This window comes from Lygodium microphyllum, chromosome 27 (genome assembly GCF_053477565.2).
Source record: "Lygodium microphyllum isolate KBCC chromosome 27, Lygodium_microphyllum_v1.1.10, whole genome shotgun sequence".
In the NCBI taxonomy this organism is placed as follows: Eukaryota; Viridiplantae; Streptophyta; class Polypodiopsida; order Schizaeales; family Lygodiaceae; genus Lygodium; species Lygodium microphyllum.
This window is the reverse complement of record NC_141161.1, coordinates 14991547-15015058: the sequence shown is the minus strand read 5'-3', so window position 1 is coordinate 15015058 and position 23512 is coordinate 14991547. Positions and strand designations below refer to the sequence as shown.

General features: G+C 43.7%; 1 protein-coding gene and 1 pseudogene across 3 annotated transcripts in view; one reads left to right on the top strand and one right to left on the bottom strand.

The window, feature by feature from the left end:
• Window positions 1-21979, top strand: part of LOC148012083 (uncharacterized) — a 45547-nt gene extending 23568 nt beyond the window's left edge. Inside the window, exons 2-6 of one of the 3 annotated variants that reach the window (XM_087669057.1) lie at window positions 11559-11723; window positions 19171-19243; window positions 19358-19779; window positions 19851-20005; window positions 21334-21979. In XM_087669057.1, coding sequence (XP_087525183.1) covers window positions 11559-11723; window positions 19171-19243; window positions 19358-19779; window positions 19851-20005; window positions 21334-21394 — 876 coding nt within the window. In that variant the 3' untranslated portion in view covers window positions 21395-21979. Of the gene's footprint in view, window positions 1-8390; window positions 8815-11558; window positions 11724-19170; window positions 19244-19357; window positions 19780-19850; window positions 20478-21333 lie in introns of those variants that run through there. The other 2 variants (XM_087669056.1, XM_087669055.1) reach the window with 2 other exon arrangements.
• On the bottom strand, window positions 15656-17964 carry LOC148012084 (uncharacterized; annotated as a pseudogene).
• Window positions 21980-23512: the final 1533 nt, after the last annotated feature.

The following is a 23512-nucleotide window of genomic DNA, read 5'->3' as shown; positions in this document are numbered from 1 at the left end:
CTTCATCAATACTCAACTTTGATACTTATCCCTTACCATCCAATAAGCCCGCAAAGAATCATCATGTGCAGACTCCCCAACAAACCAACACTTGTGCTGGCCATCAACGCCATCCCCAACACAGCATAGCCCTACCACTAGCTCCAACAACCTTCCACCAGCCACCTTGGCCACCAACAGGCCCCCAGGACCTTCTGCCACACCACCACCAACACTCCTCCACGGAAACCACAAGCGGCTTTGTCACCCACGTCTTCGGTGCATGCTACAGCCTGCTACATACGACGGTGAGTGCCATGGGACTGGCACTCGTCTAGGAGGGGGGTAATGTTAACCCCAGCACGAAGAAAGCAAAAGGAAGTGGAAAAAACGCAGGGCAAAGGCGGAAAAAAGGTAGCCCGACTGAAGAAAGAAAAGGAGAAAAGGCCAAAAGCGCAAGCGCAACCTTAAAAGTCCAAGGCAAAGGCAAAAGAGGAAAGGCGCATTTTAAAATAAAAAGGCCCACCCTGAAATCTTGTAAAAGAGTGCCAGGCTCTCACCCGTGCAATTTGTAAATGTAGACGGGCGGTGGAAAGGAAGCTAGGAAGATAGAATGACAATGGGGAAAAGGGCCTAGGCTAGGGCCGGCCATGTAAGAAGGGGAAAAGGGGATGACCGCCCAAAAGGGATTTAGGGTTTTGTATATAAAGTTGAAAAGTGAATGAGAAGCTCATTCTTGTGTGTGGCCAAAAGTAGCTCTCCTCTTCTTCTTCTTCTTCTTGTTCTTGCTTGCTTGAGCTTGTGCTTGAGAGAGGGAGTGTGAGAGTGTGAGGGAGTGAGTGTGTGAGGGTGAGGGACCGAGGAGGAGAAGCTCTCCATCTTCTCCTCTCTTCTTCTCTTCTCTTCTCTTCTCTTGTCTTGCTCGTGGCAATGGAGCTTGGAGCGTGGAGCTTGAGGATGGAGCTTGCTTGAAGCTTGCACTTGGATCGTGGAGCTACCGGAGTGCGCGGGAGAGGAGGTAACTCGAACGGCACGGAGGTAAGCTCACTACACTCGTAGATATGGATGGTGCGTCGGTTATGTGAGAGGTAGCCATTAGTGCTCGGCTTGGAACGCTTGAAACAATAAGCGGTTCGTGGGTCTTGGCGGTTGAGCGAAAGCTCCCACAGGGACCTAGGGTGGATTGCTACGATTGGCCGCCACTTGTATGGGAGAGCTAGCATTAGCTAAAATTAATCGAAGGGAGTGTGATCTGTGTTGATTATGATTAAACTCACACACTTCGTTACATAACCATTGGAAGTGCACAAGGAAAGATAGAAAGCTTGATTTTGCACAAGTCCACTTTACCACTTGTGTATCTAGTTTATGTAACATTGCAAGCTGATTTGTATAACAAGGAACACACTAACAGGGCCTAAGTAAGGAATGAACCCACTAATAGAAGCAAACCTCGAGAAGTTGGATACACTCCAAAACTTGAAGCGTACAACTGCAAATCGACACGATTCAAGACGCAGCTTTATCCGATCTGATCAATTTGATCGACATTCTAGTTGCTCAAGAAATCATCGACATGTTAAGAGCCAACATCACCCCTATAGACGACGAGCTCGACTTGGGAGAATTTCTAGTCGACATTCAGCAAATGGTAAACCAATACGACTTGCAAACCAAAATGGTGCATCATAGTAGACCAACTGAGGACATCATAGCTGATATTGAGAAAGAGAGAAGGTTGGCAAGGAAAACATTGCAAAGCATGGCCGCCTACAACCAAGAGTAGCGAGCTCAGAAGCTAAGACAAGATATAGAAATGTGCGAGGTCCAATGTGTCTTAGCTCTCGCCAATAGAACTAGGGCAAAACCAAATACTGAGAGGGAGAGAGCGTTAGAGGCTGATCTTATGTTGAGTGAGCTTCTCACAAAGTGACTCTTAGATAATAAAGCTACGGAGCAGCTGTAGCGACTACGTTGTTAGCAAGACTAGGAATCACACCAAACTCTAAGAGCTAAACTAAAATACATGCGGTTGCTAAGCAACTTGATAAGTATCAGCTCGACAATGACCCATACAGCTTCGTGGAGCAGTTTGAACAAGTATGCAAGGCGAATGGCCTCATGGACTTTGCTCAACGAGCACAAGCTTTTGGACTTTGAGTAGGAGAGAAAGAACAGACGCGGTTTACTAACCCTAGACAATGCCGAATGAAATAATTTTAATAACCTCAAGAGTCTCTTCATCAAGAGGTTCATCGAAGTGAGATACTTCGACAACCTCATTGTTAGGTTAATAAATGTCAGCCAAAAGAATAAGGAGGATATTCGAGACTATGTCACCCATGTGCGGAGTCTCTTTAAGAGAACCCCAGCGACCAAACGACCCAACGAATGAGCCGTTTGCACGGTATTTATAAATGGAATCCAAAGTGAAGAGCTCTACAAGTGGGCAACTCGAACCTGCAAAGGGACCTGCTAGCTAGGGTCTTTGAAGAAGCAATATGCGTGGATGACATACTCAAGGGGAGAAGCTCCAGAACCAGGACTCGAGATGACACTGCCACTTGATTGTCAGAGAGAGCTATGACCATTAGCGAGAGATCCAACTAGAACACACAAGACAAGGAAAAGGGCGTTGACCAGAGCCAAGAGTTGGCTGATATGAAGTTAGAGTTGGCTAAGCTTCAAGAGATAATGAGAAGGCCCTAACGTGCAATGCGTGCATTGCGGAGGAAATCACCTCCCAGCCGAGTGCTTGGATCCTAGATTAAGACCATGTTCTAATTGCTATAGGTTTGGACACGACACGATGCATTGCAAATTGTTAAGATGATTTCCATACCCACACCCATACAATCAGCTGTACTACCTAGGGAATAGGCGGCCGAACTTTTGGAGGAGAGCTCCATTAGCTCTCCTAGCACCCAACTGTCAGAGTGCAGTGGTGTGGAAGCGTAGGACTAAGAGAGAGAGAACGCAGAGAGAGAGAAGAGACAATGGAAGATGAAGATTTGCTGTATAAAGTGTGCTGTATACAAAGATATGCAGATATATACATGGGCGCAGTGCACTGGACTGCGTGTCTCCACCTCGACGATGCAACCTGCTGTTCACCTTGAAGTCAGCTTTGCAGTCTGCACGATCTCCTGTCTGAAATCTGCAAACAGAGACGGAATCTGCGCGAGCCTCCAGCCTGTAATCTGCGAGCAGAATAATGTGGGAGACTGCTAGAAAAAATCGGCTATAAATAGCCAAAAACTGGGCGCAAAAAACAAGCAAGTCGGCTGCATTAAATGCAGCCAACTGGTGCAGTACCAGGTCGGATTGCCACGTGGCAGTCCGACTGACCAGGATCTGAATCGCTAACACCCCCTCTCAGAGCCTGGGCGGGGTAGAAGCCTGAGGGATCTGGCATGTCTCCGAAGTAGAGCCTGGGGAAGTGCCTTCGTAAACAAATCTGCAAGATTATCCTCCGTCTTGCAGTACTCCACAGTGATGGTCTCATCCAGAAGCTTCTCTCTGATAAAATGGTACTGCATCTCTATGTGCTTCGTCTGGGCATGAAAAACAGGATTCCGTGCCATGGCAATGCAACTCTCATTGTCGCATTGTAGCAAGGTAGGACGAGTCTGGGGGCAGCCAAGCTCCTCCAACAATCTCCGAAGCCACACAGCCTCACATGTGGTGGAAGACGCGGCCTGATACTCCGCCTTAGTAGACGAAAGGGCTACCGTGGGCTGCTTCTTGCTACTCCATGAGATAACACCTGCACTCAAGGTAAAACAGTAACCTGTAGTAGACCGCCTATGGTCCATATCACTGGCCCAATCGGAGTCGCTCCAACCTGCAAGAACAAGATTTGAACCACCTGTGCCTGCTGGATAATGAATCCCTAAATCAAACGTCCCCCTCAAATACTGAAGTATCCTCTGGGCAGCCTGCCAATGCACCGTGTGAGGTTCACTCATGAACCCTGCCAAGAGCCCAACAGCAAAACAAAGATCAACACGAGTGTTGAGGAGCCAAATCAATGATCCAATCAACTGACGATAGCGGGAAGCATCCGCCATGGGAGAAGCTGAATGGAAAGTGGCCTTCCAGTTCGGATCCATAGGAGTAGAAATGGTCCGACAATCCTCCATCGCAAAAGAAACCAAGAGCTCCTGTACATATCTCTGCTGAGAGATGAAAATCCCCCTCTGAGACTGATAAATCTCATGGCCCAAAAAGAAATGGAGTAGACCCAAGTCCGTCATCTCGAACGTCCGATGTAAAGCTGCCTTCGTCTCTTTGACCTTCTGTATATGATCACCTGTGACAATCAAATCATCAACATACAACACAAAAAGCACACAACCATCCTCGGAAGTGTGTACATAAAGCTGCGGATCGGCCTTAGAATACCGATATCCCAATCGTGACTGAAGGAACGAATCAATCTTCTCGTTCCATGCACGCGGAGCCTGCTTGAGGCCATACAAGGCCTTCTTTAACCTGTAGACTTTCCCATCTGAAGATCCAAAGCCAGGAGGCTGCTCTACATAGATCTCCTCCTTCAGATCACCATTGAGGAAGGCCGACTTCACATCCAACTGGTAGACAGGCCTTCTCCCTGAGGAGTGGGGACTGCAGGATGGTCCGCGGCGGTCACGGAGACACCAGGCACATTCTACGGAGCTTGTTTGCTCTAACTATTGTTTGATGACCCGTGTTATGCAAGATCGAGAGCCCACCTCTGTGAAGGAGGCTTTACAGTCCGCACCATGGAAGAAAGCTATGGAAGCCGAGTTGGAGGCTATTGAGAGGAATGGCAATTGGTCACTCGTGCCTCGCCCCCCGAATAAGAAGGTGATTGGCGTCAAATGGGTCTTCAAGACCAAGTACCTTAGCGATGGTTCTTTGGACAAGTACAAGGCTCGCCTTGTTGCTAAAGGTTTTGCACAGCGCCCAAGGATTGATTGTCATGATACTTTTGCCCCCACTGCTCGTATGGTGACTGTCGATCCCTGAATCACGGAGTGTGTCACGGGCCCAACGAGGAGGAGGCCGGACCTCTCCTTGTCTCTCTCCATCAGCTGAAGACTCTGGGATATCTACTGGTGGTAACTCCTCGAGGGTGACCGGTGGAACAGTAGACTCTGTGTTAGAAACAGAATCAGAATCAAAAGGCACGGGCTCCAAAGGAACTGTCGCGGGAGCCCAACTCTCCCCTGGATCTCCAAGAACGGGATGTTTCTCACCCGTTGCTATGGCCGGAACCTCCACGAACCGCACATCTCGACTGGTGTACACATCCTGCTTGATGGGATCATACAAACGATAGCCTTGGGACTGGGAGCTGTAGCCAACAAATACTTGACTTCGGGAAGTTGCTTCAAATTTATCACAATGAGCCTTGGGAATGTGAACATAGGCATCACATCCAAAGACCCTAAAATAAAAAACATCGGGCTTAGTCCCAAAGTAAGCCTCAAAAGGTGTCATCCCATCAACGGCTGAAGTGGGGGATCGGTTAAGAATGTGGACTGCGGTAGCCACAGCTTCGGCCCACAGAAACCGAGGTGTCTGTCGGTGCTCCATCATGGTGCGCGCCATCTCGATCACACTTCGGTTCTTCCGTTCAAGAATGCCATTTTCTTGAGGAGTGTTGGTATTAGCAAACTCTTGGTGAATACCAGAGGTAAGAAGAAGAGTAGAGAGAGCGGTAGAAGACTTCAGTTTGTAGATGCCATTCTTCTCATATCCTGATGAGAGAACCTTCCTTGACCCACGATCAAGGACTTGCACCGAATCACTGTCAAACTCCACCAGAAGTCCAAGGGAACAAAGCTTATGAACCGAAAGTAGATGATACCCTAAGCCTGGCACATGCAAGACCTCTGAGGTATGGGTACCGCCGTGTCCATCTGGAATAAGCTGCATCTCACCCAGTCCTGCAATCGACACCGAAGAGCTATCTCCAATGAGAATCTGCCCATGCGAAGGTCGCAACTGGGCAACACCTTCTGATGAAGGAGTCGTGTGCCGGGAGGCACCACTGTCAACGATCCACTCTCGAGCCTGGGGAGCTATCATCGTAGCATCAGAAGCATTCGGTGTAGTGTCCTCAATGACAGCTAGATGAAGAAATGCAGCTGATGAGGGTGCATCATCCACCGCTTCAGAATCCTTCGTGTCCTTCTTGTTGGTGTCCTTCTTGTCTTTGTCAGGGCAATCCTTCTTCCAATGGCCAGTCTTTCCACAAATATGGCATGTGGATTCTTTGTCCTTGTCCTTGTCCTTCTTTGACTTGTTATCCCCCTTCTTCTTCTTTTGGTCCTTCCTCTTCTTCTGAGAGGCTTGACCTATCAGTGCCTCCGACTTGGAAGCATTCTGTCCCTTTAGTTGTTCCTCTTGGTCAAAGATGAAGGGATAGAAGTAGAAACTTGTCTACCTTTCACTAGAGTACATGGATTAGATTGGAACAAGGGTACATACTTGGTATTTCTTTCTTCAGTAGGGGGACCCATCCTAGATTGAGGCTTCAACATGCAATATCTTCAAACTGGTGCACATCATCTAAGGGAATTGATCATTGTTACCTCAAAGTTGTTGGGCTTGATGCATGAGGATCAAATTGTATTTGGCCCATGAGGTCTTGTATGGACGTTTTTGTCTAGAGTAATTAGTGGTATCTCCACTTGTGTCAGAATCTCTAGGTGTCGCATAGTCCCTCTTTGGCTTGGGAATTGTGAGGATTGACAACATCATTAGGGCTAGAAAATGGATTCCATGGTCAGAATAGCCTTGCTGCCTGATACGGAGTTGGAATCAGACAAGGCTGAAGAATTCAAGCCACCCTTTCTTGTTACCTCCTTTTGCAAAGGTGCTAGGTTCTTGCAATCCTTTGGAAGATGCCCCTTCTTGTTTTAGAAGTAGCACTTCTCTTTCTTCTTATTGTCACCTCTCTCTTAGTTGCAAGTTCTATCACATGGCCACTTCTAGTATGCGATGATGATCTCCCTTGTCACTTGAAAGCAGATTCATGTTCTAGCAACATGCAGACCATATGCTGAAAATTGATTGGAGCCGATGAGGTTTGAGCCCTCAAGGCATTGGCAACACCATCAAACTTGGGAGGGAGCTTCTAGAAGACAGTTCCCACCGTGTGTATTTTTGAAAGAGTAGCTCGCATGGACCAAGTTGATCCTGTATATGCATCACTTACACAAACCAAAACACAAATATACCATGGTGAATAGGATCGAAATTGAGCAGAGTTGAGTGCTAGCACTGAATCAAACATGGAAGACCCTCTCTTACTCACAAAATGCGGATGTCGGAGTGTGAATATGTGTAATGTCAGATTGTGGTCATGTGTAAAATGCAAGTTGTCAAGCATGTAGGCGCAGTAGTCATCAGCTCTACAGCCCAAACCAGCAGTCAAAACAGTCAAATGTTGGCATAGGAAGCCAAAACGTAAGCATAGTCAGTCGTACTGCAAGGTTGCAGCATTTTAGGTAGGTACACATGCACAAGGTTGTCGTCAGCCACCAAAACAGGCCGCCCAAGTTGTAAAGAGGCCACCATGATGTAGATGAGGAGCAGAAAGGTAAAGATGCAAGGACAGCAACTCCAATTAAGCAAAACACAGTTGCAGGTGCCCAAAACACAGCAAAGAGAGCACCCAGATCTATCAAGCTAGACGTCTAATACTGTGTGAGTGCATAATGGAAGCAGAAGCAAGAACTACAAGGCCAAAATGCAAAACACAATCACTACGGGACACAGAGAACAAAGAACTCAAATAAAATTAGGAATGGGCAATGGAATCCATAATAGAAAGCACAAGAATGAGGTACAATACCACCAAGGTAATGAACACTCAATGACCAGCCATAGAGCCTCCAGTCCCTCTCTCCAAGGATGCAAGGTAATGCACAAGATGTGTGAGGAGGAGTGGAAGCTCTGTATAGGCAATAGAGGAGCCTCATTGGCAGCAGATCAGCCAACCATCAAATAGGTCAGGCTCTATGAATGCAACTGCCCAGTGGCATAAATGTGCCATCCAGCTGCCAGTGAAATGTGCCCACTAAAGCCCATGAAATGCACAAATTACAATAAGTGCCCACTAAAGAGTGTCCAAACCCCTTATATATACAAAGCTAACAAATGCCAGTAAACTTTACTGAAGGTCATTTGTTGAAGACAGGGCATGGCAACCCAAGGTGTTACTTTTAAGTTTCCAATCTTGCAGTCTCTAAGAGGTTTCAATAGCATGGACATGTTATTAAGTGTCGTAACATTTCTTGATTTTTCTCCAAATCAATGGCTGATGCATGTAAGGACCATAAGCACAAAAAGAAACTACCTGCCCTTGTGTAGCAACCACATCTTCAATATATCTGATACCCAATTTGTGCAAATTGCAGGTTTTAACAGGTTCTTTAACAGCCAACGGCTCAGAAAAAATAGCAGTCCAAGGAATATTCTCTTTAGGCATAGAATTGCCTTGAAGGGAAGGTCTACCATACCATTCCACGTGAGACGACACTTCCTTCCAATCCTGAATCAATCTAGTTGAGTGATACAGGCTATCAAAGCAGCCAACATAATGGCCAATGGTTGTTTTTGCTCAAAGAAAACCATCACAATTTAGCATTCCTCCTCTGACACGAAAAGGCCAAGTGGATAACTTCCAGTAATCCAATTTGAATTGCAACCTGTGTGAAACCCATTGGGTTGCTGTTTGAGAGAACATTCCAATACTGGAATAACCCTAGTGCTTGACAATTTCAATAGGTTGCGAAATCTGACTGGGCCAAATCAATGAATGCCAATCACATGCTTTTAGAGGTAAAGATTTAGATTTGGCAAAATTAATTTGCAATCCTGCATCCAAATCAATTCGTTGGTTGTATAGGGCTCTGTTTTAAGTGTGAATTCTTTAGGCTGTTGCCATCCATGTTGAACACCTCCTTCTTGATCCTTTGGTTTTTCTTCCACTTTCTCTTGTTTTTTGAAAGAGCCATTTGATTGCATAGTAGGTCGATTGACAGGTTTAGCAACCTTTTCATTATGTTTATCAATAGTTTCCTTGTTTTGCTCAACTAGTCAGATAGTTTGTTGAACATTATTTTGGGGAATATCATTAACAAATGGGTGACACAATACATTTGGACATGTTGTAACTGAGTCCAAATTTATGACAAGTAGAGCAAGCTCCTGCATTTCAACTAAAAGTATATCTCTCCTAAATGTATGCCTTCCACTTCCACTGCTGTTGATGGTGGAGTTGGTTTATCTGTATTCCACATATTCAAAGTCCATTTCAGTTGCCAGTGGGTCTAGGAGGACAAATTACTTGTTCTAAAGAAGCGGGCAAACGTAGAAGTTCCAAGCTTATATAATGAGGGCAATTAACAATTTCAACCTGCACGAGACATTGATGTTTGATCCAATGACTCTGATAATCCTTGGTGACCAAGGCATAACAACATGGAACAAGCGAAACCCCCCTTGGAACGTGGGAGTACCATTCACCAATGGAACAAGATAGGGTGCACGTTCCTAGACCATGGATTGTTCCTGTCCTTGTTCCCTGCCACATTCCAAGCTTGGAATATTCCTGAGCCAAAGAACCTTGTTGGGAATGTGGCGTTCCACTCTGGTGAGGCAATTTTGTTGTTTCACAGGAGTTCCTCCTGAGTCCACTTATTGCATTTTTCTGCTTTGTCCTGGCTCTCTTGCCCATGTTCTGTGTTGAACTCTCTGTTCCAGTCTTTTTTTTTCGTAAAAGGGTAATTGTATTAATTACCAAAACATAATCTCAAAAGGATGGCATGACCAAGAGTACAAAGATGCAGTATGACCAAAAGCACAAAGTGTATATATGATTGATAGAGGAGCCGAAGAAACTGCAGTGTGCCAAGAAAGCAAACCCTCTCGAGGGAGAATATCTGCCAGCTCAATCTTGTCAGGCTGTCAATGAAGAAGGCCCTCTCAAATGAACTATATAACTCTGCACTCCATTCCAGTCTTTCTCTTAAAAAAACAAAAGGACCATTTCTTGATTTGTGCATGTCATCCCAGAGCACATTCCAGTCTGTCTGTCTGTCTTTCTCTTTGCATTTCCATTTCTCTCTCTCTCTCTCTCTCTCTCTCTCTCTCTCTCTCTCTGCAAATTTATAACATGATATGTACTTCAGCCTTCAGAAATTTATACATTGTGGCTCTTGAGACCTTTTTAAAAGTTGTGTGCACTTATTTTGCAGCATCAATGGTCTCAATATATCAATGCACCATTCATTTTGTTTTTAGTAGTGCAGTATGATGTTTAGAGTGTCTTTGAATATTTGTGAAGTTTTTTATTGCAGAATTATGAAAAAAGTTTAAATTTATCCATTACTTAGTTTCCCATTTCCTCCCTGTTCCAAAAATGGGCCTTTCCTGTTCCAGTCATGTTCCCCATTCCCGTTCCTAGTTCCCTGTTGTGTGTGTTTAGGGACCAAGGCAACACATGTACCAGCTTTTTCCCAAAAAGGGAGTGGTGGATGCTCTAACTGTCTCTGTTTATAGACAGCTTCTGTTGGGTCACAAGTGCACCTTATAGAAGCCATGAGAAGCAAAATAGAACCTTCCACAAAACAACCTACCAATAATGATTTTATGCATTGAGCAACATCATTTGCTGAAGTCTGAGAACAATAGTGGGCAACTTTATTTTGTACTTGACAGAGGGAACATGTTTGCTGCTTCATTGAGAGTCTCAAAAACATATTTACCATCAGGATTTTCCATTTCTGCATGATTCAGATCATCCAGTTGTCTCAACAATCTGGTTGTGCATACACTGTAGTAGTATTCTAAGAGGCCATAACTGACTGAAAATCAGTCATAGCAGCAACAATACAGTCTTCACATGTAGTGAATAGGGCCTCTCTGCATGCACAACAGGTCCAGCAGTCGAGGAGCAGATCTGAAGTGAACTCACAGAAGTAGAAGTTGCCCAATTCAGCCAGCCATGACCTTCTTTACTGATCTGCAGGTGACAACCAGCACTGCATTCTGGTTGCTACTGAAGAAGCAGGCCATGACAGCCAGAGAAGGAGAGGAAGTCCAATTCAGCCAGCGGTGACCTTGTTACTGATCTGGAGGTGATGACTAGCACTGCAATCAGCCATGACAGCCCCCACAAACACACATACAAGCAAAGAAGCACACACACACACACACACACACACACACACACACACATATTTTGTACATATGTAAGTACATGCTTATATTCATATATACATACATTTTTCACATAGAACATGATTACCTATTTGAGTTCAGTTGTCCTCACATGTACATATGTATGTAATTACATGTGTGCTTATGTGCATATGTTTTCATTGCATGCATAATTTCTGTGTTTTCCATGACACACATATTGTACAAATGCATGCATGTTCAAGTTCTCTCATGATGCATGATTGAAAAGTTGGGTCATTTCAGTTATTGGCTTTGAGTGTGTAAATTAGAAACCTCAGATGAGGCATCTCCCTAACCAGATACAGCTGAAACTCATCAATTAATATCAATGAAATAATCAGGTTGTTGCAGCTTTGAGGAGGCGGGCAAACACAAAAGCTTTGTGGAAATATCGGCCACAAAATTCATTCACACAAGACAGCGGGTCAGGAAACAATTGGGCTCGGGGATATTGCAAACATGGTCCCAAATGTCAGGACACTGTTATGGATTTGATAAGACGTGAGGTATTGTATCATCTTGCTCAGCCTTGGTTTTGGTGGACTGAAATTGGTATTTTTGGAAGCATGTGGTCTCATACTTTTTGCTCTGGATGCCAAGTTATAAACAAACATATGCTTGTGTCAGTAACAATATAGTCAGCTCATGAGTGAGTCTGGCATGTGTTCCAGTGGGCTAGACATTCTAGAGTATTTTAGGTATTTTTCAGTGATCATTATGGTGATTATTTTAGCATTTTATGCTGGCCGACCTGATCACTTTCTTGGCATTATGTTGTCCTATTTATTTGGGCTCCTCCTCCACATTCAGTCGTTCATCACTTGTAGATCCAGTGCATGCCCTATTGGAGAGAGGGAGCTGGTGCCAGTGCCCAGGCAGCCAGTGACTCACTGTTGTGTGCGACTATCTTATGTTTGGTATATGGGTTCCGTTTCTTGAGCACATCTCTGAGTTCTCCTTTGCAATGTTCTTGTATTTTCTCTTTCATTTCTCTTTTGTCTTATGTTCAATAGTTTATTTCAGCATTCTTTCATGCTTCCATTGCTGCATCCAATTTTGACATGGTATCAAATTTTAGGATCTATGCTCTTGTTGCTGTCTTTCTGCTATTACTGATCCTCTTTGTTTGCTGCAGTTGGGTGCCCAGTTTTTGGGACTTTTCAGCTGTTAGATCTCTGCATTTTGTTGCTGCAGGCATCGTTGACTGCATTTAATGCTATTGCTGCATATGTTTACTGATTTTCTGCCTTCATTTACTGCGCGTGACAGCATTTAATGCTTTCTTGACTGTGTTTTTTATTTGCAGCATTTGCCTTTTCAGCCTCTTGGGCTCTTGAAAGGCTGGGCAACAGGGTTTTCAGCCTTTGTCTATCTTATCTTGGCTGCTTCTTTCTGTTTTTTGCAGATTTTGTGATCTAACACTTCGTGTGAACTTTGTTTAGTGCACTCTGTGTCGTGCTTTGGCTGTACCCTCCCTCTCCTCCTCTTCTTTCCTTTATTTTCTTTTCCGTGTCTCCAAATGGCTCCCCCCTTGCTGTTCTACTAATGACAAACTACACAGCCTTGATTACTTAACATGGAGTGCTATTATGAAAGCATGGTTTGTGTAGATGCAGTTATGGTATGTTGTTTCTGGAGATCTTGAGTATCCTGAGCAGCCTACTTCTCTTCCAACTGATTTTGATGAAGACAACTATGAAGAAATTGTGCTTACATGGGATTGTAATAATGCGTGTGCATATTCTGATCTTTTTCATTAAATCTCTAAAGTTGTTTTTTTGGCAGTCACCTCTTGTAGGACTACTTTAGCGATATGGGCGAAGCTTTAGATATTGTACAAGGCTCCCTTGACCATGCATGCAACACCCTTCATGGACAACTCTAGCAGATGAAGTTAGAGCCGAAGGATACTATTGCAATGGTGATATGTGAGGTAAAAGCTATAGAGAGCAAGAGGGTTGAGAGAGAAGAGAATACAAGAGAGTTTCTTGCTTCATGTTACATAGGTATAGGATCAACTTTGATATATGCGGTCTACCCTTTCAAAGGCTCATTTTGTGGGGATTGTGCTCTACAAGCTCCCTCTGAAGTTTGATGGAGAGGCCAATGCTTTGCGGGCTAGACGTCATCAAGGCTAGCGAGCTTTACCCATATATCCTCCATGCTGCTTGAGCATGAGACGTCTTTTCGGTTATAGTGGAGGCTTCCCTCTAAGTATGGTGGTTCCATTGAGGAATTTATAGCTTTAGAGAGGAGTAATAGGAAGAAGTTGAAGGCGAGTGATATCATTTTGGTAAGAAGGGCCATTTGTGCAAGGATTGCAAAAAGTTAGCGGCTTCGAGGAAGAAGAAGGAGAAGAAGTAGCAAGATACAGACTTCTCCATCGAGTCATTTGCCTCCTTCAACTTCGACTCTGACTCCGACTCCGACTTGGATCCTTTAGTCAAGGCGAAGGCGAAGGCGCGGAAGGGTAATTTTCTTTAGATTGTGGGGAGGGCTTGGCAGCCCCTCCTGCTTTCTAGTGCAAGTGATGTTGTCATCCCTCACGTCTCTCCAATGCTAGAGACGGAGTGTGAGAGGGTGGTGAGGTGGGACGGGTGGGTCTTATCTATATAGGTATACAGGTGTATAAGTTCCAAAGAGGGACTTTCCTGATGCAAAAAGTTGGGCAGATTTTGAAATTTGGAGCTAGGATTGACTCTAGGTTCATGATGGGATGTTACTTGATAGAGAGCAACATTGGATTCTAGTTCAAGCTCACATGAGGGGACACTTTGGGGGTCTTGGCCAAAGGCAGGATAACCTTGTTCAAGTATGCTTAGAGACATTTTTCATAGGATGGTCATGTATGCTCCTGCGAGGCATTGTTGATAGACATAGAGAAGTGCCATGATTCTTCTCTATTTTCAGGTTCTAGTACGATCGACATCAACGATCAAGTTCTCTCCGAGGCACCTTGGTGGTGGCTTGATCACCCACTACTTGTGTATCCATGGTCTTACCCATTACTTGGATATCCATGGTTCTATTTTGATGGTCTTTGTTGTATGGACTATGATGAGTTATTATCATTGTATCATTTTCTTATATCAGATCACCCATGATCTGAGAGAGTTTGTTAGCAATATAGTCAACTCATGAGTGAGTTTGACATATATTCTAGTGGATTGGACATTTTAGAATATTTTAGGCATTTTTTAGTGTTCATTATAGCAATTAATTTAGCATTTTATGCTAATTGACAAGTGTTAAATGCTAGCCAACTTGATCACTTTTTTGATATTATTTTGTCTTATTTATTCAGGTTCTTCCTTCACATTTAGGCATTCATCACTTGTAGATTTAGTGCATGTCGTATTGGAGAGAGGAAGCTGGTGCTAGTGCCCATGCAGCTAGTGATTCATTGTTGTACATGACTATCTCGTGTTTGGTATATAGATTCCATTTCTCAAGCACATCTCTAAGTTCTCCTTTGCACTGTCCTTGTGTTTTCTTTTTCCTTTCTCTACTATCTTGTGTTCAACCGTTTATTTCAACATTCTTTCGTGCTTCCATTGTTGCATCCACTTTTGAATGCTTGATCACAAAAAGTACTTAGATTGTGTGTGCATTTGCTACTTGGGAACTAGGCTAAGTTGGGGCTGTTCATAACTTGGTTACTCGGAATGCATTTGTCTTTGAGTCTACCGCTGGTGTCTAGGGACATATTGCTAGGCTCAAGGTTCTTCTGCATTGGCAATTAGATCTTATTCAGCTTGCTGATCTTCTCCGTAGGGAGGACTTGGATCCTCGGCATACAAGAATCTCTTCTGTTTCTTTGCCATGACTTTTGTATTCCTTTAGTGATTTGGTATAATATAACTACTCATTACGATATGCCTCTGAGACCAAAATCGGCCTATGAGACAAAACCATGTACGATGCTGATTATCACTAGATATCAACGTGTGATGCACTGAAAGATGATTAGTGATATACTGTGAAAAGAAACTAAAGTGATGTATAAGTCAAAATAGTGCCCATGTGGGGATACAACAAGAGGATAAAGTAGTACATGTCTACTTGTGTGGCTAAGTAATATTCATATATCTAGTTCAACCCAGTCAAGATTGGTGGGTAAAGTACGTCATATGTAAAGATGAAATAGTACAAGGGTGGTATTTGGACTGGGCCCTTAGCTTTGTCATGTGCTACTCATGTTGCTTGCGGATCTTCCTTATTTCCCTTTGATGTAGTATCTTTGTGTAGTATCTTGATATCCACGGTTGGCGCGCTACTCTGATCTCCTCAGCTTTCTGGGCTGTCACTCCTCTCTGTGTAGGTGCGGTGTGTGTGGTCATTATCTAGAAGAAATCAATGAGTTGTGATTGATACCCTTCTCTTTGTATAGTGCTAGCATGTAGTAATGATGTGTGGACTCTCTGAATCTCGACTAGGAATTGTTCTAAGCGGCGGCGTTGTGGGGACTCCATGATTAGTCTGAGGGAGGTGTCTCCTCCAAATAGCGTGGGATATCTAGCTTGGATTGTACTATAGGCTTTGCATATGTAGATATAGTGATCCTCGCTCTCCACCTCCTAGCATAATCTGCAAATTTGCTCAGCTTTGGGAATATGGGCTACCTTCTCGTTCTTGATCTCAAGTTGATGAGAGGATACCTTGAGTTGGACAATGGCTACCCGCATCTCATGTGGCATGTATATTTCTAGGTATCCAGGTCTCTTATAATGAAGGCATCGACTATAGTCTTCATGAAGTGATCATCTTTGTAATACGACATCTTTGGGGGGAAGGGGCTGCTGCGATGAAATCAATGTATGCTGTATATACAACTAGTAAAGGTCTTGCCACATGACCAAGTTCCTCCTAGTGTGGGAGAGATGTATAAAGGGGGGAGTTAGGGTCATACTGAAAGGGGGTGAGGTGGTCCATGTCAATCTCATATCTTGTGAGCCACTACTTGGCTAGTGCATACCATGAAGTCTCATGTCTTACTTGAGCTACGTGCCTAGAGGCCTTGAAGGCTCTCCTAGGTAGTCTATTTGGATACATGCCATGTACTTTGTGTATGAAGTTGATGGTTTGAAAAAGGGCCTTCGTCATCATGGGGGGTGCAGCAAACTCGGCTCTCATGATCTCATGTGGTACCAATGGTATGCTATGGATCATCCATGAGAGCATGATGATCTATGGTCTCTCAATCTATGTCCATAGGTATGTAGCCAAGCTAGGGGTCCAAACAAGTGTAGTATACATCATGGTTGGTGTGACCAATGTGTCAAATAGCCACCTTTGTGTGCAAGGCTCTTGGAAGTGTGCCTCGTGGCACTGTCTCTGCATTATGGCGACTGTTGCATATCCTCGTGTAAGTCGATCTTTCGCTGCTTGTACCATGGTGAATCTCCCAACGGATGCAATGAATGTAACTCTTAAGTAGACTTATGAATCCACAACCTCCACTTGTGCTCCTCCCAGGGTGAAGACTAATCTCCTCCTTAGTGGGGCTGATGAGTGGAAGATCAGGATCTTGGTTTTCCCAAGATTAGTTGCCAAACCACATTGTGTGCATGACTTAGTGCATGAAGATGTTGCTGTGGACCCTCCTGTGACTTAGTGACCAGAACAATAACATCAGCATAAAGCATAATAGAGACCAATATACTTGCTATCTCCACCCCATCACCTCCTCCTCATGTGATGTGATCTTCTATCTCGTTGATGTAGAGTCCAAAAAGTGTAGGGGAGAGGGGACATCCTTGCTTCACGCCGATGATGCTAGAGATCATGTTTGAAAGTCCTCCTAGGCATCTCACTCAGCCTAGCACCCTCTCATACAATGCATAGATGCCCCAAATTATCTCAGATGGGATTCCGGGTGTTTGTAGCTTCTGTAGTAGTCTAGACATCTTATGAAATTGTATCAAAGGCTTTGCCGAAATCCATGAAACAGCAATAGTCTCTCTTAAAAAAACAAAAAGAAGACATTGATCTGAACACTGATATAAGGTCCCACACAATCAGCCCATGCACATGCAAAGTTGTATCAGTGGGGGTCCTGGACTGATGGCAAAAGAGGAGAATTTGATTGATGGCAAAAGGAATACACTGATCTGAACACTGAAATAAGGCTGCACACAATCAACCCATGCATGTGCAAGGGCACATCAGTGGGGGCCCGAAACTGATGGAGACAGATGAGAATTTGACTTAGGGAGGTGAGGAAGAATGACGGCTGGCTGAAAAATGATATGCGAAGGCATGTGAGTGGCTGCCTATAAATAGACTAGGGCATGAAACATGCTGACCTGATGCTGCCAAAGATGGTGCCTACACAAAACTAGCCGCCCGCTGAAGAGAGATACCATCAAGGCTGCCACATGGCCAAAATCAACAATCCACTCCGTAAAGTGAACTATGTGTAGCATGAAGAAACTAAGAGAAGCAATGGATGAGATGATCAAGGCCTAGAAACCCTGATCTCCACCTTATGCGTCTATAATGAAGGCATCTAATACACAAGATAGGATGACACACTATGATAGTGACAAAGCTCCCAATGTCCTCATCTAACTTGGATTGAGGCTCACAAGTAGGAGATGCACATGGAACAAGACACTGAATAACATATCTACTAACAGACTCTACAATCTCTCCACGCTTCTACAATGTCGTGCCAAGATGTGATAAATTCAACCTGATGGGGTTGAATTGGTCTATGTCTAGGTAGTCTGGGTCTCCTGGCTGCACTGATATATGATGCTCTCTATATTGTGAGTCCTTGCTTCATTTTAGAATCTCCCTCATAGGGTGTTGCAACATCTGCTTCAACATAGGGAGGGTGAAGTGCCTCAGTGGCTGTCTCTTGTTGGCGGGTGATAATAGCTCAACTCTGCCAGTAATGGGGGCAGTGATGTTGTCATCTTGAGGGTTCACACCTTGCCTAGCATAGGGCTGTAGCTCACTCCAAGGGAAGGTGACCTGATGTGGAGAGTCCGCTATTGAGGAAGGGGATGGAGCTTTGGTGTTGACTATGGTGAAGAAGTCTATGAGCACCCTTTGTCTCCATGGATTTGGAGCTATTACTCTCCGCTCTCTCAGGAGGGTCTCTTTATGCCATCTGAGCTCAAGCAAGAACAACCCTAGACACCTCTGGTCCTCATACTCCACAACCCAACATACTGGTCCAAAGCCCTCTCAAAAAAGGCAATGGTATCGCCCTCTGATCTGAAACTAACATATAGTAAAGGCCAAATTACTTTTGGGCTTGTCGCTAGCATCATTCCATTTTTCTAGTGTATTGTCTTGACCCATTCAAACATGATGAGGAGGCTCTGTGATCTGGTGTATTGCCTGGACGTGGGGGTGTTTTTACTTTGTTTTGTTTTTAAATCATCCTCTAGGTAACATTCTGAATTTGTTTCTGTTGTAGAACTTAGACTTTGAACATGGTGAACATGTAAATATGCCCTCTTGCTTTCTATGCTGAACCTTAGACCACTTTCAGATCTCATCTTCACATTTGGACAGTGGCAAAATTACTGATGAGCAGTATCCAGGTTGTTCAAGATTCTTAGGTAATTCACAGCTGGGTGTGACTACACCCTGTCTGCTATGACCTTGGGTTTAGCAGGCCACATTATTGGATAGTATTTTCTGCCGCATGGCTTACTGCTATGTGCTATGAGGTGGCTTGTTTACGCTTCAATGAAATTGGTGCAGTCCTTCATTTTCAGGTGAATGTGTGGGTGCTTATAAGTTGCAAACCTTTTGACCTAGAAACTATCTGTGCTGACTGCCATTATAATTTTGGTGGTGCCTATACCATGTTAAGAGTGATATTAATTGAGCTGTGAATTTGGTCACCGACACACTTGTCATGTTGCCTTTGGTGTTAGATGTATGAGTTGCATGTGATATTGGTTGAACACTTACACTCACTGTCGTTTTCTTCAGGTTGAGGCATGTGATGTATTTGGTGGCTTTATAACCATGCAAAGCATTGCAGGAGGCACTGGTGCTGGCCTTGGTCAGTCTGAATAATGAAAAAGTGTCATTGTTGAGGAAATGCACAGGCTCTAATATTTCTCTATTCCTTTAGTGTGGTTGTGTTGGTATAGACTGATTTGTCAAACTTGAGCAGGTGTTTATATCTTGGAGGTTCTGAGAGATGAATATCCATCATCTTGCATTTTAAGTCACTGTATCTGGCCCTTGGATGGAGAGGTGACTGTGCAGTGCTATAACACACTTCTATCTCTTGCACATTTACAAGACTTGGCAGATGGCCTTCTTCTCGTGAGGAATGAGGTGTTGATGGCAACATGCAGGAAATCATTGAGCCTTCAGAGGCCATCTTTTGAAGACATGAATGAAGTAGGTGCACGTGCACTTGCATGTACTCTGCTACCCTCATACATGAGGAAACCAGAGTCTGCTGACCAGAATGTGACGAAAAGCACAAGATCTGGAACAGGTTCCTGTGTCAGGGTTCTTTCTGATCTTGTTTCCATTCTTTGTGCCCATCCTAAGTATCGAATGCTAGCATTACGTTCCACACCACAGGTAATAGTTGCTGCTTTGAAGCAAATATTCATCTCAAGGTTGATATTTGAGGAGTGGTGTTCTCTTTGCAGGTACCCACGAGTCTGATGGATTTCACTGCTTTATCATGGAAATTCCATCTGAAGCAGCTAAAAAGGTTGTTCTACATGGAAGCACCAAAGCACCTGGAAGCACAGCAAGTTGGCCTTGCAGCACGTGAACTCAATCCTGCCTCCAGTACAAAAAGGTCAGACATTAGCCATAGGTCAATTGATAGATGTCTTGCCAATTTCCTTGTCTTGAGGGGTAGGGATAGTGAAGCAGCTGATGTCTCATTGTTCAATGACAAAGCAATGTACCCTAAATGGGCTGTAGATCCCTTGACTGTGGCCACAAATCCGTGCAGTCTAGGAAAGTATGACATGTCTGCAGGACTGTTGAGCAACTGTTACTCTGCCATAGCTCCAGCATCACATGCTTTATCAAGAGCTTATGCAATGTATTCAGCCAATGCATATTTATTCCAATATTATGAACACGGACTAAACAAAGATGTGTTTGAAGCATCTTTTGCAACAGTTGAGGATGTCTTGGCCCATTACTCTGCCCTGTGACTGCCAACTTGTATTTTTTTCACCCCTCTTTTGCATGGATATGTTTCTGGTGCTCAAATTGTGCTTCTGCTAAATTGATTCTCCCCTATCCTGGACTGTGTCTGGGAGTTTCTATTTTCTAGATGATAAAACAGAACATGCTATTTCTCTCTTACCTACTTGTTTTTCAGTTGGTACCCCGTTAGTCAAGGTAACATATGACCATATCAAAACTTGATGTAGAGAGTATGCAGGCAGAAGGATGTTGTCATCTGCAGGTGGATGTTCTGCTTTGGTCATTGCTTAAAGATGTCATACGAGTGGACATCATATTAAGGATGTGTATAAGGACATATTGCCTCTCAAGAAGGCAGAATATTATGCTTAGTCATATGACATACAATCACACTCCGCATGGGAGAATTTGATTCAAGATCACATTGGAGAATCCACACCATAGGAAGGCGAAAATGTATATTCCTGAGCAGTCTCGTGCAAACAAATGTGCACATTCAGTTTGTGAAAGGATTAGACAGCAGGGGGTGAGCAATGTCTAAGAACCTGTTCCTGAAATGAAGGCACAAGAGTAAGGAAAGTATTGGAAAAGGATAGCCCTGCCAACAGAAGCCATAAAAGAATTCAACCAAGAATCTGAGTGAAAGCTTGCAATGGAGATGTTGGTGGGGATTACTACACGAAAAACTCAGCAAAGTAGAGTTCAAAACTGGAGTATGTTGAAAGGGTTGCTCACATAGATATTACGTGCAGCCAAGAGGTTGCAAGTATATTGCATTACTGCATTCTGAATGTGATTGTGTCATATTTAAGCTCTGAGGTGCTTCTCTTGTGTATGCACAATGGTCATTGATAATACAGAAAAGTAGTTCAAACTTATTCACTGCATACAAATTCACAGTAGAATAGGTTGGATGAAACGTAGCAAGCATATGATGTTCTAGTGAATGAATGTTTGGTTTTTCAGAGTGTTGAATCAACACCTGCAGGGTGCAGCTTCCAACATGGATGTGGAGACAATAAAGTAGTGGCAATAAAAAGAAGGGTCATGAATCCTCGAATCAGTGCAAATAATGATAGGGTCAAGAATCACATATCACACTCAGTCATTCAGTCAGTGGATCCAACAAGCATCCACCTTCCAAATTTTGGCAGCACCTTCTGCAAACCCTAGCATGGACACTAGCCAACTGAGGGACCCGAAAAAAGCTGAAATAACCAATACAACTTGTTATAAGCTATGGGTGGAAGACATGCTGATCAGGAAAGGAAGGACCACCAAAGTTCAGGTCTTAACTGCCCATATCAAACCCATTTACTGGGAGATGAAGAATGATGCTTGAAGAGCCCCAGATCCGGTCTAGATGAAAGGCAGAGCCATTGAAGGAGCATTTCATCAATGGAGGCTGTAGAGTCCACATTATATAAAAAGAACAAAATTGCTCGGGATACCAAATAGGTCCAACACCCATATAAAAAGAACAAAATTGCTCGGGATACCAAATAGGTCCAACACCCTTCAAAGTGAAGATGGTAGACCAAGGATCTTAAAAGGCACATGCAAAGGGGAGATCATGAAGAAGAGAACTTACCCAATATGGAGTCTCTAAGCAGTGACACTCCTATACCTGAAGAACCACCAATGGCGATGCGACCAGCAAACTTCAGTGATTTTCCTGTGTTTAAAGAAAGGTATTGACCCACTTGCACATCTTCAATTTCAGCAAGCTTGGTGAGTGAGCTGCCCTGTCGAGCGTATAGATGAAGAAAGAGACAGATTCTGGTTTGAGACTTGCAAGGCCCTAAAGGCAACTTTCGGTTCCAAACCCCTAAAGGCAACTTCCCTTGATGAGTTTAGCATAACCTAATAAATCATTAATCATATGCAAACCATGAAGTAAGGAGCGTCCAAAACTAGCTTCTATGTGGCCTGCTCTGTTGCCCTAACATAAACATCTTGTTTTTTAAGTTAATTCCGCGAGTGTAGAAATAGCGTTCGAGCTAGCAATATCAAATCTTTCAAGGATGGAATGAAGATACTTTTGTTGAGAAGTGAAGATGACCCTTGACTTCATCAAGACTTCAGAGTTTGGCCATGCCTAGGCGAGTCAATAAAGTCAAATTTTACACTTGTGTGGAAGCAATACTTGACCTCTTTGAGCAACACGCCCCACTCATCAGCCTTTTTTGCGGTATTTGACCTAGTCCTTGTAGTCCCTCTAAAAAAACAAGGGCTCCCTCAAGCCTTACTATGTGGCACCACACAAATCTCTCTCTCTCTCTCTCTCTCTCTCTCTCCAAATTCTTGTGTGATCATTTTTTCCTATTTTTATATTATATGCATCACTTGTGGCCGTAGGCTTTTGCTAGCCAGAGCCCCTCCATGCCAAGTCCATGTACTTGGCGTGGTGGGGCTCTCAATGTTTATGAATGCGAGTATCCAATGTCTCCTACTTCAAACTCATGGGAGATTTTGGACTTAGCATCCTCCATTAAACATCATTACTTCATGGTAAAACTAGATTGTGAAGGGATAAATGGGTGCACACACAACTCTATGTAAATCCCAGTTGGTGTGGTGCCAAAGTGTGTAACTATAGATATAAATATGTATAGGCTTTCATATGAATAAAAATGACAATTTGGTTTTCCTATTCTCCTCTCCCTTGTCATTTCATTCTTTCCCTCGTTCTTTGTTTCTCTCTCGTTCATCATTCTATTTGCATTTTGAGAGTCAAGGAAGGAGTTTCTCACTAGGCTGCAAGGCCTAGCATACATAGATCATCCATATGGAGCACAAATACAATAGCATTTCCTTTAATCTTATAGTAGAGAGTATGGTCAATATCACTCTTTTCAAAACCTTGAAATGTAAGGCGATGATCTATTCTACCATGCCAACTCTTGAAGCTTGCTTCAATTCATACAAGCTCTTTTCCCATTTGTAAATTAAATGCTTTACTTGTTGAGAAAGACATTCCTTACATTTGTCTACTAGAATGTTCATTTTTGAAGATCAATAACCACTTGATGGAGCTAATCTTGGCTACATAAGCATGAGCCTCTTCACAATTAGTATCCTATTCTTGAGCAAATTCTTTAGCAACCAACCTAGGTTTATATAAATTAGCTTGTCCTTGTTAACT